General features: G+C 37.8%; 1 protein-coding gene across 7 annotated transcripts in view; it reads left to right on the top strand.

The window, feature by feature from the left end:
* The window catches only part of HEATR5A (HEAT repeat containing 5A), a 125,345-nt gene that overhangs the window by 88,390 nt on the left and 21,886 nt on the right, over positions 1 to 15,069 (top strand). For 5 of the 7 annotated variants that reach the window (XM_036258927.1, XM_036258918.1, XM_036258910.1 and 2 more), the window contains 8 exons: positions 1,222 to 1,401; positions 4,905 to 5,144; positions 5,265 to 5,294; positions 6,855 to 7,036; positions 8,460 to 8,528; positions 9,846 to 10,025; positions 12,191 to 12,413; positions 14,486 to 14,734. In XM_036258927.1, the coding sequence (XP_036114820.1) occupies positions 1,222 to 1,401; positions 4,905 to 5,144; positions 5,265 to 5,294; positions 6,855 to 7,036; positions 8,460 to 8,528; positions 9,846 to 10,025; positions 12,191 to 12,413; positions 14,486 to 14,734 (1,353 nt within the window). The remainder of the gene's footprint in view (positions 1 to 1,221; positions 1,402 to 4,904; positions 5,145 to 5,264; positions 5,295 to 6,854; positions 7,037 to 8,459; positions 8,529 to 9,845; positions 10,026 to 12,190; positions 12,414 to 14,485; positions 14,735 to 15,069) is intronic. The other 2 variants (XM_036258953.1, XM_036258945.1) reach the window with 1 other exon arrangement.

Genomic DNA, 15,069 nt, shown 5'->3' with positions numbered 1-15,069 from the left:
CCACAGGCTGACGCTCTAACCACTGAGCCAAACCGGCCAGGGCCATTTAAAAAATTATTTACCATGACCAAGTGGGATTCATCCCAGGGATGCAAGGCTGGTATAATATTTGCAAATCAATAAGTGCGATACACCACATAAACAAAGTGAAAGACAAAAACCAAATGCTCGCCTGGCCAGTGTGGCTCAGTGGCTGAGCATCAACCCATGCACCAAATCACTGGTTGGATTCCCGGTCAGGGCACCTGCCCAGGTTGTGGGCCAAATCCCCAGTGGGGGCATGTAGGAGGTGGCTGGCTAGTCAATGTTTTCTCTCATCGATGTTTCTGTCTCCCCCTCTCCCTTCCTCTCTCTCTAAAAAAATCAATAAAGAAAAAGAAAGAAACAAAATAAAGAAAAAAAATTAAAAATGTTCTCTCTCATCAATGTTTCAATCTCTCCCTTCCTCTCTCTCTAAAAAATTTAAAGAAAAATAAAGAAAAAAAATTAAAAATAAAAATAAAAAAATCAATAAAGGAAAAAAATTAAAAAAAAAAAAAAAGCTTGAAACATCAATCAGAAAGAATATGTGTATCCCTATGTTCATAGCAGTGTCATTTACACTTGCTAAGATCTGGGAACTGCCCAAGAACCCATCAGTAGATAAGTGAATAAAAAAGCTGTGGTACATATACACAATAGAATACTATGCAGCTGTAAGAAGGAAAGATCTCATACTTTGAGATGATATGGAGGGACCTGGAGAGTATTATGCTAAGCACAATAAGCCAATCAGAGAAAGACAATATCACATGTTCTCACTTATTTGTGGAATATAATGAACAAAATAAGCTGATGAACAAAATAGACCCAGAGACATAGAAGTAGGGTACAAACTGACAAACCTCAGAAGAGGGGGGTAGGGAGGAGGGAAGAGATAAACCAAAGATACATAACCAATGGACATAGACAATGCCAGGAGGGAGAGAGGGAATGGGATCCGGAGGAGGGTGTCAATTGGGGGAAAAACGAGAAACATCTGTAACAAAAATAAATTAGTAAAAAAAAATACCAAACTTACTGTGAGCTAAAATAGACCTCAGTAAGGTAAGGCATAATATTTGGAGTAGTTCTTTAAAATATACTGGCACATAATATTTTAATAACTACTGAATATGTGTGCTTCTCATATGGCAGTTTTGTTTTCTGTATTACTTAGATCATTCATTTTCTTCTTGTCAGATGCTAACATCAGAGAAGTAGGACTTGAAGGAGCATTACTGACCTTACTAGACAAAGAGACAGATCAGAAATTGTGCCGTGATATCAAAGAGACTTTAAATTATATGCTCACATCCATGGCAGTGGATAAACTTTTCTTTTGGTTAAAGCTTTGTAAAGATGTACTTGCTGCATCAGCTGGTAAGTACTGGTGACTCCCAATGGAAATAATAAAACTGAAAGTAAAAATGTTATATGAAGTTGTTTGACTCTGATTGTTTATCAACCTTGTGTGAATAATTGAATGATAACTGCTTGTGGCTTTCTTCAAATGAGGAGTCCAGTGCTAGTATTTAAATCTAACACTAAAGCCTGCTTTTTTTTTTTAATTTATCTCATGACTTTTCTGTGTAAAACAAACTAAAACGTAGAGTCGTTATTTATGCTATAAAAAGGATGAACTGACTTATAGTAGTAACTCCATCATTTGTTTTCTTACATGTAATAAATATTTGAGGGATTGCCTCAAGTCAACAGAATAGAAAATTCACCAAAGGTTATAGCATTTTGAGCAAGCCAGTTTCTCCATACATAATGGTGTTAGTTTCAAATAGTGTTTGGAGTTAGTGTTATTTCCCAGTGTCTTTTCTAGTATAAGATAATTGTTGATAAGAAGGTGGTTTGGTTTGGCTGGTTTGGCTCAGCGGTTAGAGCGTCGACCTGCGGTCCAGAGAGACCCGGGTTCGGTTCCCGCTAAGAGCACATGCCTCGGTTGCAGTTTGTCCCCAGCCCTGGTTGGGTTGTGCAGGTGGCAGCCACTCGATGTGTCCCTTTCACATCAATGTTTCTTTCTCTCTCTCTCTCCCTCCCACTCTATCTGAACAAAAAAATGAAAAAAATGTCCTCAGGTAAAGATTTAAAAAAAGAAAAGAAGGTGTATTAGAATCTTTAAAGTTTGTATTCTTTGAGTAAGAAAGAAAATAAATTAGAGGAAGAAAGAAGGTGGAAACCAATTCTGTTCTAGGTGCTGTACGTATTTTAACTGATTTAACCATTTAACCATGGTATGTGTAGGCAGTATTATTCCATTTTACACAGAGAAATCAAGAAAGGTTAAGTAATTGTCCAAAGACACACACAGATGGATTCAAACCTCAACTTGAAGGACTTTAAAACACAACTTCCTGCTATGTTTTAGTAACCCTCAGCTCAGTTACTCAAGTCTTACAATTTAATGTAACTCTGATCTCTACAATTATGTGAAAGGGAAAAGGTACTATAAAATTCTGGGTGTTTTTTTTTTTTTTTTACATTCTCCACTGTCTACCTTGACTTTTTTTTTTTTTTTTTTTTAATTCTCACCTGAGGACATTTTTCTATTTTTGTTCAGCTAGAGTGGGAGGGAGAGAGAGAAACATCAACGTGAAAGGGGCACATTGAGTGACTGTCTCCTGCACAACCCAACCAGGGCCAGGGACGAATCACAACTGAGGCATGTACCCTTGACCAGAATCAAACCCACGACTCATTGGTCCATGGGCCAATGCTCTAACCACTGTGCAAACCTGCCAGAGCTCTACCTTGATTTTTAATGGCCCTCTTCTCTTCCAGTAATTTAGACCTCCTCTTTCAACTATTGTTTTCCTTCTTTTTGGTTAATCCTCACCCGAGGATATATTTTTCATTGATTTTTAGAGAGAGTTGGGGGTTGGGTGAGAAACATTGATGTGAGGGAGATACATTCATCGGTTGCCTCCTGCGCTCACCCCAACTGGGGCTGAGGATTGAACCTGCAACACAGGCATGTGCCCTTGACCTGGAATCGAACCCGCAACCCTTTGGTATGTGGGCCAATGCTCTAACCGCTGAGCCACACCAGCCAGGGCCACATCTTTCTTCTTTAATGCTCCCTTCTATCCCCACTACTTAAGAACTTACAAGGACTTCTCCTTTAAAAGAAAATGTGTGTGTGCATAGACAGGTTGATGACACTTTTCTGGTCTCTCACCTATCTTTTTTTTTTTTTTTTAATCCTCACCTGAGGACATTTTTCCATATTTTGTTCAGATACAGTAGGAGGGAGAGAGAAAGAGAGAAGCATCAATGTGAAAGGGACACATCGAGTGGTTGCCACCCGCATGACCCAACCGGGGTTGGGGAAAAACTGCAACCGAGGTACATGCCCTTAGCAGGAACCGAACCCGGGTCTCTCTGGACCACAGACCGATGCTCTAACCGCTGAGCCAAACCGGCCAGGGCTCACCTGTCTTTTTTTAATTGTACATTTACACCTCTAAGCTTACTAGCTCAAATTTCGTTTACCATGTATTCTTTATACCTTGTAGTTTAGCCCTGTCCCTTCTTATTAGGAAAACATGTATTTCAGTTTCTGTTGACTTCTCAGTCATAAGACAGGACTTTGCCATAACTTTATTTGTGACATCTTTATTATCTATCATAACACACTAAAAAAATGTAGACATACAAAATAACTTAAGAAAAACAAATTGGTTTGATTTGTAGTATTAGTTTCCTTTTAAATACAGTTACTGAGTTAACCGTTAGTATGCTGAAGACAGTTCACTACCCTATGACTTTGGTTATCAAGACAATATGAAACTATAATGACAGCAATGGGTCTATCCTAAGAAATACTTTCATTTTCATTGGATTCAGGAACCTTCATAAATCCATTCAAGGCCACGGTGTTAAAACAGCATACCCAGGACAATCCACTGATCTTTAATACCAGAGATTGATCATTATCCTAGTATCTAGTATATGTTCAGTTTTTCATTTTGAATATAATTTAACAGCTTTCTTATTTTGACCTAGAATGGTTCTAACAGCATTTCTTTAAATACCACTGTTATCTTTATTTAATAGGCATGCTTATTTCATTTTTATTTTTTTAAAGAAAGGGGAGAGAGCCCTGGCCGGTTTGGCTCAGCAGTTAGAGCGTCGGCCCAGGGTCCAGAGAGATCCAGGTTCAGTCCCCGCTAAGAGCACGTACCTCGGTTGCAATTTGTCCTCGGCCCCGGATGGGGTCGTGCAGGAGGCAGCCACTCAATGAGTCCCTTTCACAGCGATGTTTCTCTCTCTCTCTCTCTCCCTCCCGCTCTATCTGAACAAAAATGGAAAAATGTCCTCGGGTGAGGATAAAAAAAAAAAAAGAGGAGAGAGAGAAAGAGAAACATCCATGTGAAAGAGCACATCGATTGGTTGCCTCCCCATGACCCCGACCAAGGCCAGGAACTGAACCGCAACCGAGGTCCATGCCCTTGACCAGAATCTTTGGTCCACAGGTCGACGCTCCAACCACTGAGCAAAACCAGCCAAGGTGGCATGCTTATTTTACATTGTTAAAACATGTATGGTGGAGCCTGACCGGTGTGACTCAGTGGTTGAGCATTGACCCATGCACCAAGAGGTCACCAGTTCAATTCCCAGTCAAGGCACATGCCCAGGTTGTGGGCCTGATCCCCAGTGTGGGGCATGCAGGAGGCGGCCAGTCGATGTTCTCTGTCATAGATGTTTCTTTCTCTCTTCCTCTCCCTTCCTCTCACTCTAAAATCGATAAAGAAAAAAAAAAATATGTATGGTTGATCAACAGTAATTCTGGTCTGAATTCGAAGTCATTTATGTTCCTTTATAAATATACCTTCGAATTGATTGTGATTACATGTATTCTTCCTTGATAAAAGATTTTACAACTGTAACTTGTGTGGATACAATGCAAGAAGAGGAAGGCGATAAAGGGGATGATGTCCCAGTTCTGACCACCAGAAGTGATGACAAATCTCATCTTTTTACCAATCCCCGGTGGACTACTAGAGTCTTCGCTGCTGAATGTGTCTGTAGGATAATTAATCAGTGTGAGAATGCACACAGCGCACATTTTGACATTGCTTTAGCCCAAGAAATGAAAAAAAAGGATTCAAGAAGTAAGTACATAATAATGGGGAAGAAACACAAATATTATATGTAGAAATGCTGTCTGCTTATGTTTTTAATATTAATTTTAAAAGTAAAACTAAAAGGTAGTTTTTATTCTTCCATATCAGTTATGAAGCTGACTACATTTTACCTAAACTGTAAGTGTAATATTTTTAATGTTTATATATCTTTTTAATGATTATGCTTCTTAAATTGGCATTTACTTGTTTAATGGACATATGGAATGAATTAAGTTTATAGAGAACAATCATGTTCTTAGAAAGTATTATGTGTGTTACCTACTTCCCAAAATTTATTTTCTGAATTATAATTTAGAGCAGTTTTATTTACAGATTATTTTGGTTCTATGGATATTACTCGGAAAACACTCGAGTCTATCTCGATGTAAACAGTGTTAAGACCGTTTTAACCTTTTATTCGGTTGTTTTATTATTTTTACCTACATAAGTGTGTGTTATGGTTTGATATCTGATTTTTTTCACTCACTTCAGTACTTGTTCAATGCACATACCTAAATGCCTTGAAAATGCTCAGACAGAAGAATATATTATAAAGCAAAATGTTTCTGTTGCCAGTCTGAGAATATGAATGGTTTTTCAAGCAGCATTTATTGCGTCTCTTATTTGTGATGAGCACTGTACTAGATGCTGATAGTATAAAATTAGTGTAGCATGGGTGCTTACTGATTCCTGTGCTCCCAGTTAAAATTGTAATGGGCACTTACTAAGATGAGTTGGTTTCTTCAGTGTGGCCTATAGCTATTCTTCCTTGAATTAGTCTCAAACATATTTTAGGTAAAGATGAATTGTGCCCTAAACATTTTATTGTTGGAACATTGTTAAATGATTGTCTTATGTTTTTCCTTGGTAGAATTATTATACCAAAGAATGTGTTGTAGGAATAAAAAAAATTTTTTTATTTATAATTTTATAGCGGGAAATGTTTTTTATATTCCCATCATTTGTATGTGTAGCAAGACATGCAAAACTAAGATAATTTAGTTCATTTAAAGCACTACATTGAACTTTTTTCAGCCCTGGCTGGTTTGGCTTAGCCTTTAAGAGTGTCGGCCCGCAGAGCAGAGAGGCCCGGGTTTGGTTCCTGCTAAGGGCATGTACCTCGATTGCAGTTTGTCCCTGGCCCCAGCTGGGGTTGTGTGGGTGGCAACCAGTCAATGTGTCTCTCTCACATCAATATTTCTCTCTCTCTATTCCCCCTCTCTCCCTCCCACTCTATCTGAAGATAAGTGCAAAAATGTCCTCAGGTGAGGATAAAAAACAACAACTTTTTTTAAAGAAATATTAAATCAATTTGGTGTAAAAAGGATAATTAAATTACTAATTCATTCAAACCCAATGTCTCCTAAGTACCTTCTAGTGTACTTTTATCAGAAAGTCTGAACAAAATTTTTATTGAAGGTACTATAAGCAGTCTTTTAAAGGATGCTAATTCTGCCTTTGGTTTTTGAATAGCTGTATAATTACTTGCTTTGGGATACTTTGTGTGTGTGTGTATTTACAGTGGTGCAGTAAATCCAGCTTTCAAGTGTGTATTTAACAAACGATAAAACAAAACAGGAAATCAAATCAGAGGTACTTAAAACAAAGTCTAGATTATGAAATTAAATTTAAAACTTAACATAAATCTTAGTTCCAAGCATGCTCTTTTTCTTAATAAGATTTTTTTTTATCTTTTAGATGACTTTTTGGTGCTACATCTTGCCGACTTAATTCGCATGGCTTTTATGGCTGCCACAGATCATAGTGACCAGCTTCGTCTTTCTGGCCTTGAAACATTATTAATTGTTATTCGGGGATTTGCAACTATTCCAGAACCAGAGTTTCCAGGACATGTGATTCTGGAACAGTATCAAGCCAATGTAAGCACTTTCTGCTAGAGAATTTTATTATTAAACACCCAAATAAGAAGTCTGTGAGACTAATTGCCATATCATCTTTTAATACATAAATAAGTATATATCTCTGCTTATATATCACCATTATAATTAGTATATAGAAAATACATATGTTTGAAGAAGAAATCTTCAAGTAAAAGCAAAACGGTGCATAAAATAGGTCTTTTAACTCGTGTTTGGTGTATTGAGCCATTTGGAAAGAACCAGGAAGGTAACAGAATCATCACATTATATCACACACATTGCATGTAACCCTGCAGCAACATTCATCCCAGGGTACCTCATTGTGATCCAGAGGCGGCAGCTTCTTTTTTTTTTTAATATACTTTTATTGATTTTATGTATTTTTAAATTCTTTATTGATTTGAGAGAGAGAGGAACGGAGAGGGAGAGAGAGACATCAGTGTGAGAGAACATCAACTGGCCACCTCCTGCATGCCCCCCGCTGGGGATGGGGCCCACAACTTGGGCTTGGTCTCTGACCAGGAATCGAACTGGCGACCTCTTGGTGCTTGGGTTGACACTCAACCACTGAGCCACATCAGCTGGGCACTTTTACTGATTTTAGAGAGAGAAACATAAACATCAATGTGAGAGAGAAACATCCATCAGTTGCCTCCTATACACACCCCCACTGGGGACTGAGGCTGCCCTAACTGGGAATCTGACCGGTGACTCGTGGGTGCATGGGATGACACTCAGCCGACCGAGCCACACTGGCCAGGGCCAGAGGCAGCGTCTAGTAGTTAGGGAGATCAGAGCAATTCACCAGCGAGCAGCCTCCATCATGTCTTCCCAGCAGGTGATGCCAATGGATGCTTAGGGAGAAAGCAAAAGGAAAGGAGTGCACAGAACTGTCATATCAGAATAAAATATAATTCAACTTAATATTTTCAGTCCTGTAAGGGAGCTCTGTAATATTTTCAGTCCTCTTAAAATTGTGAATGATAGGAAGAAATTACAACTCGCTATGCAGAAAAGGAAAATTGTGTTCAGAAATCTTACTTGACTCTGATTGGTTCTACACTGGCTTTATTCTCAAATTTGCTCTCTCCACGTGGTATCAAGATGGTTCCCTAAGAAGCATCCAGAATCTTATACAGAGATGAGGCTTCTTTCCCAGTACTCCCAGCAAAAGTCTTAAGTGGAATTCTCATTATCCCTGCACGGGTTTCTGTCAGCCCCATAGCAACAACATGAACTAATACTTGGGGAGAGAGGAGGTTCCCGAAAGGAAAGTTGGGGTGCTCTTAGGTAGAAGCAGGAGGCAGTCTACTGGGTGGGCAAAAACAACAGGTGTCTATAATACCTATTATAAACAGTTTTAATAACATTAAAGAGAAAGCTTGTGCTGTCTTACTTGATATGTCATATAATTTCTTGCCAGGTAGGAGCAGCACTTAGACCAGCCTTCACTTCAGAGACACCACCTGATGTCACTGCCAAAGCATGTCAGGTAAATGCCTAAAAAGATAAAGCTTAAGAAGTAAAATCCTACCCTGGCCGGTTTTGCTCCGTGGTTAGAGCGTCGACCTGCGGTCCAGAGAGGCCCTGCTTCGGTTCCTGAGGACATTTTTCCATCTTTTGTTCAGATAGAGTGGAAGGGAGAGAGAGAGAAACATCGACGTGAAAGGGACACATCGAGTGGCTGCCACCCACACGACCAACCAAGGCCGGGGACAAACTGCAACTGAGGTACACGCCCTTAGCGGGAACCGAACCCGGGTCTCTCTGGACCGCAGGCCAACGCTCTAACCTCTGAGACAAACCGGCCAGGGCTAATTATAAACATATTTTAAAAGTTGATTTTAGTTCAGTCTTTCAACTTTCTTTTATTCAGTTGTATTTAGGAAGTATTTGAGTACCTTCAATATTCAGCCAACTGTTTCAATGTTATACTGAGTCTCTGGTCTATCAATCACTTTATTGTGTGTGTTCTTGCTGTAAGCCACTTGGAATTTTGTAAAATGAGGCAAGAAGTGAGTAAATAGATGGAAAAGGAAAAAGTAAATTTCCTCTGGAAGAAGAGAAATACCGTGACACCCAGGAAAACCATAAACATCCCTAGTAATTGAGTAAACTTTTTGAATTGGAAAATTATTAATGATGTTTTGTATTAAATTGGTTTTAAAGAAGTTTTTAATATCTTGCCTTCAGAAGAATCAAAATCTTCTTTGGGGTTTTGGTATTAGATGCTTTATCTTTCAAGAAAGTTATATTAATTAATCAGATATTTTTTTCTTTATTGATATTTAGAGAGAGGAATAGAGAGATAGAAACATCGATGAGAGAGAACATTGAGTGGCCGCCTCCTGCATGCCCCCCACTTGGGATCAGGCCCACAACCTGGGCATGTGCCCTGACCGGTGACCTCTTGGCGCATGGGTTGATGCTCAACCACTGAGCCACACCGGCCAGACAGAACCAGATTTTAAAATATTGAAATAATCAAGATTGAAGATTTAATTCAAATGTCAATCCAAACATTTATGAAAGTGGTGCCTTCTGTGGCTTTATTTCTCCATATACATAACATCTGAAGCTCCTCATTTTTATAAACTATTTAGTACTGGTTTCCTTGCTTCAACATTAGACTGTATTTTCTTTTGAAATGCTGGCTTTTGAGTCATTATCAGCAGCATCCATTGGGTTTCTGATAGCAGGGTGATTTCATTGACTAGATTCCTAAAGTGTGGTGAGCTCTGCTAAACTCACAAGGGACCATTTATAATTTTTAAATGTAACTTCTTATTTTTTTTTAAAAAAAAAACAGGTTTGTAGTGCCTGGATAGCAAGTGGAGTTGTAAGTGACCTTAATGATCTCCGAAGAGTTCATCATTTGCTTGTTTCATCATTAACAAAAATACAGGCTGGAAAAGAAGCTCTAAGTCACTTATATAATGAAAGTGCTTCTACCATGGAGATCTTAGCTGTGCTAAAAGCCTGGGCAGAGGTTAGTACTTCTTAATTTATAATGGAAGTTTTGGAAGTTGTTAAACACCTTAGGCCATAAACTGAAATTAACTTTTAAAAACACAAATAAGTCCTTTTCTAAGGTTAACAAAAGGCTTTCAACATTTTATTACATGTTAATTGATATTTTGGCCAAGCATTCCAAAATGTTCTTTATTGTCTGTTATCTATTGCTAAAATAGCCAATGAAAGTTATCTTTTATTGAAATCTGAATTACTAGAAATGTGGGTTTGCTTATATGTTCTATTAACTTTATAACACACACTTTAGTTTTGTATGCTGTTTTGTAGATGACTTATGTATATTAAATAATAAGTCATTTCCTTTTCTAAGATTAGAGAAATCTTATATTAAAATGCTTGATTTGTCTAATCAAGGAGAGAGCTCTGTTGTTTGTTTGTTTTATTTATTACGGAAATGTTCAAGCAGATATGAAAGTGAATATAATAGTATAATGAACCCACTTATACCCATCATCCAGCTTTAGCAGTTACCAAACTTGGCCAGTCTGGGTTCATATATCATTTTAATTAATGTGCATTGTCTTAACATTGCAACTGAGAGAATTAATCAATATGTAAGAAAGGGTTTCCTCCAGTACAGCTAATGAAAACCTGAAGCTTATAGAATCTCTATTTTATTTTCATATTTAGGGTTGACATCTTTTTAAATTAATGAAACCAAGAGTTGGTTCTTTTTATTGATTTGAGAGAGAGATCAATTTGTTGCTCCACTTATTTATGCAATCATTCATTGATTTTTGTATGTGTCCTGATCAGGGGTCAAACTCACAACTTTGGTGTATTATGATAACGCTCTAACCAGCTGAGCTACCTGGCCAGGGCTAGGATTAGGAAGTAGTTATGCCTAGATTTAATAAGCTAGATCTATCTTTAACAGTCAACTCTTTTTTTTTTTTTTAATCCTCACCCTAGGATACTTTTCCATTTATCTTCAGATAGAGTGGGAGGGAAGGAGGGACAAAGAAAGAGAGAGAGAGAAACATCGATGTGAGTGAGACATATCAATTGCTTGCCTCCTGCACTACCCTGACCAGGGCTGGGACCAAACCACAACCGAGGTACACGCTCTTAACCGGAATCAAACCTCAGACTCTTTGGTCTGCAGGCCAAAATTCTAACTGCAGAGCCAAACTGGCCAGGGCAACAGTCAACTCTTCATGCTTTTAAACATATACTTTTACCTGTAGTCTCCATAACCTATTTTACAAGTAATTCTCTGTCGATATAATGTTCTTTATAATTATTTGAATCTGTGTCCTCTTGCTTAAGCCCATTCTCTGCTCCTATTCTTTCCTCAGTAAAGATAATGACTGACCAACAGATTCTGCATAAAAGAGGTTCATAGTCTGCTATCTGAAATCCTTGGCTCTGGATAATATTTGGAATTCAGATTTAGGGGATTTCCGAAAAGTAATACATTGCATACTCCATGTATTCATCCAGGAAGTCTGGGGCAATACCATGGAATCTATAATTAATGTATCTGTAATAAAACATTTGAATGTTCACACTGAGTTGGATGAATAGCCTCACATAAATTCAGTCATTTTGCCACGATATTTGTTTTCCAGAAATTTGTATTTTTTCAGAGCTTACTGGATTTTAGAGCTGTAGATAAAAGGGTAGTACAGCATGTTATGTACTATGTTGAATATTTTAACATCCTATAATCCTAAACAGTCCATGTTAAGTCTGTGTGTATAAACTCTTTGTAGTGATTTAATGGTAACTTTGAAAGGAATACTTTTAGTATTTCAGTCTACTGTAGTTCCGAGATGGCCACTTGAAATCTTATTTTGAGATGGATTTGAAGGCGATAACACGACTCAGTGGGAAAGAGTGCTAAGATCATTTAGTAACAGCTATCCTGGTTGTCAAAGTGCAGAGTGGCAGCATATTTATACCAAGTTTTGTTATCCCTGATGTTGTCATTGAAGATAACCCTTTTGGATCTCTCTTCCCCATTGTGTGTGTGGTTACACATGTATTCCTTTAGGTATCACAATGCATTTCAGGTCCAGTATACTCAAAGTTAAGTCCGCCTCCTCAGCAAGATAAGAATATTATAGCGCCTCTTCAATGAGCACAAGATCTTCCTATTTACAAATTAACTTTTAACAGGTCTACATAATCGCTGTAGAAAGACATAAACACCACAAAGAACCTTTGAAGACTACCACCTGTTCAGAAGAGAGTGTTAGAAATGGGTCGTACTCATCACACGGACTGCTCGATCTAGTACACACAGACCTGGGCACACTAAGTAGGCTCTGGCTCGCTGCACTTCAGGACTTTGCTCTCTTAACTTTGCCTTCAGAATTTGCCTCCCAGCTTCCTATTGAAGGTAAGCGGGTAAAATATTTACATAATTCCTAGAGTGACAATAACTTCTCAGTACTTCTCCTTTATTTAGCAGGTAAATGTTTATCTGAAATATTTTCCCCAGAATAATTTTCATTCATAGAATAAGTGTGTGAGAGTTGCTTTAGGTTAGACACACTGAAGGTGATTGGCTAGGTCCTGAGGCATGCACATCTTCACTCCCAGCACACTGCCAAATCGCTCTCCGAAGTGGTCATAACAATTTACATTACACGAAACAACATGTTTCTGTTTCACTAAATCTCCCCACGATTATGTTACCATACTTAATTTATACCAGTCTGATGGGTATGAAGTGCTATTTCATCGTTTTATTATTTTCTTGATTGAGAATCTTTTTTCACAGGTTTATGAGCTTCCATAAATCACCTAGTCACAATCACTGCCTGTTTTCTACTTGGTATTTGTTATTTTCTTACTAATTTGTCCATCCTTTGCATATTTTTAATATTATTATTTTGTGGTTCGATGTCTTGCAGATAACTTCTCCCAGTCTTTAGCTTGTTATTTCTTTTAACTTTTTTTTTCTTCTTTTTTTAATTCTCACCTGAGGATATTTTTTCATTTTTGTTCAGATAGAGTGGGAGGGAGAGAGAGAGAAACATCGACATGAGAGGGACACATCGACTGGTTACCTCCTGCACGACCCCAGTCAGGGCTGGGGCCAGCCGCAACCGAGGTGTACATGCCCTTGACCGGAATCGAACCTGCGACTCATTGGTCCATGGGCCGACACTAACTGCTGAGCCAAACCAGCCAGGGTTCTTTTACCTTTTTAAAATTAATGTAATCTGTCATTTATGGTTTGTGTGTTTGTATAAGTACCTCATATGTTGTTTTACTTAAGATCATGAAGACCTATAAGCTTTATAGTTTTGCTTTTTTTACATTGTGGACTTCAGTTCAGCTAGAATGAAGTTTGTGTATGTGGAATGTGAATAGGAATCTAATTTTATAGTTAGTTACTAATATTACATTTTGTGGATTGGATGTTTGGTAACCACACTTAATCTTCACGCTATTCTAAAATGGCTTTTTCTTTTTTTTTTAACTCCATGCCATGAATTTTAGTGTCAGCCTGTCAAGTTCTGTTAGAATTCGAATTGAAGTTATACACAGAGATATGATGTAGAGTGGTTTTTGTACTTTTCAATAGCATAAAAATGGAAATAAACTGATTTATTGCCATAATTTATCAGCAAAAGTGAATGACAGACATAAATCAACATGAGTGAATCTCAAAAACATGTTAGGTGAAAAAAAAGCAAGTTTAAAAAAGATACATATAATATGATGCCTTTCAAGTAAACTTAAACACAAAATAATAGCATATTATTTATGAGTACAAACATCTATTTTGACAGTGTAAGACCATACTTGGGACTGATCCACTCTGACTTGAGGAAAGTGGTTACAGAAAGAAGGGCAAGAATTAGAGGTGTTAACAAAGTATTAGGTTAGGGGTTATATATCTATCTATAAAGTAAGGTTTAAGAAAGGCAAAACGTTACATTAATCTTGGAAGTAGGAAAATGTTCATCTAGTAGGTAAATGTTCATCTAGGTAAATGGATATCAGTATTTGTTTAAACACACATACACACATCACATATTTGTTTTTAAAATATCTTATGATTAAAAATAAAAATGTAAGAATTAGCCTGGAAATTTCTAATAAAGCTGGAAAGGCATTTCAGCCCTGTGACCCAACACCTGTACTCCCAATAGAAATAAAAACACTGATAACATAGCAGCATGGACTAGTCTCCAAAAAAACATTGTTAAGCAAAAATCTATCACAAACAAGTGCACACTATATATTTTTCCATTTATATTAAGTCCAACAACAGGCAAAACTAATCTGTGTTGATAAAAATCAGAAAATAGTTGCCTTAAGGACTGATTAGAAAGGGTCTTAAAGGAAGTTTTGGGAAGATAGGAATGGTCTACATCTAGTAACAGAGAAAACAGAAAACGTAGTGTGAGCCAATCCCTTTTATTCCTCCTGAAACTGTTTGCTCCCCCTTTTTTGTAGGTGGTGCTTTCTACACAGCAGAGACTAGTGAAAATGCAAAACTGCATTATAACAACTCATGGGCGCTCATCCTCCATGCTACAGCATTGTGGCTTACAAGCACAGGCTTTGTTGTTGCCGACCCCGACGAAGGAGCAGCTAATCTCTCAAGGCCCGTAACACCAACTTCCATGTGTCAGGGTTCGTCATCTGGCGCTGCAGTCAAGTCCCCTGAGGATGTCTACTCTGACAGATTCCATCTTATTTTAGGTCAGTAGAAAAGCTTACAAGTTTCCAGCCCTACAGAGGTTTTCTTGAATTGCACCTCGCTGCCTCTCGGCTCTTGGTGGCTGTTACCTCGTTCTGTATTAGGTATTAGTGATAGCCTATACGTTTTATAAAATTGCAGATTTCATTGTGTTAAATCTAGAATCCCATTACAAGCTGACTTTAACATCAAATTGAATTATAGACATTGCAAGAGAAGCCTAGTTCTCTCCACAGAATTTTTTAAAGAGACATGTGGTATCTACAATTGTTCTGAATTTCTTAGTAGTGTATATATAAAAAATATCAATGTACTGAGGGGTCGTTCCCCCCGCTTT

The sequence above is a fragment of the Molossus molossus genome, unplaced genomic scaffold (genome assembly GCF_014108415.1).
Source record: "Molossus molossus isolate mMolMol1 unplaced genomic scaffold, mMolMol1.p scaffold_m16_p_1, whole genome shotgun sequence".
Classification (NCBI taxonomy): Eukaryota; Metazoa; Chordata; class Mammalia; order Chiroptera; family Molossidae; genus Molossus; species Molossus molossus.
This window is presented reverse-complemented; position numbering and strand designations above follow the sequence as displayed.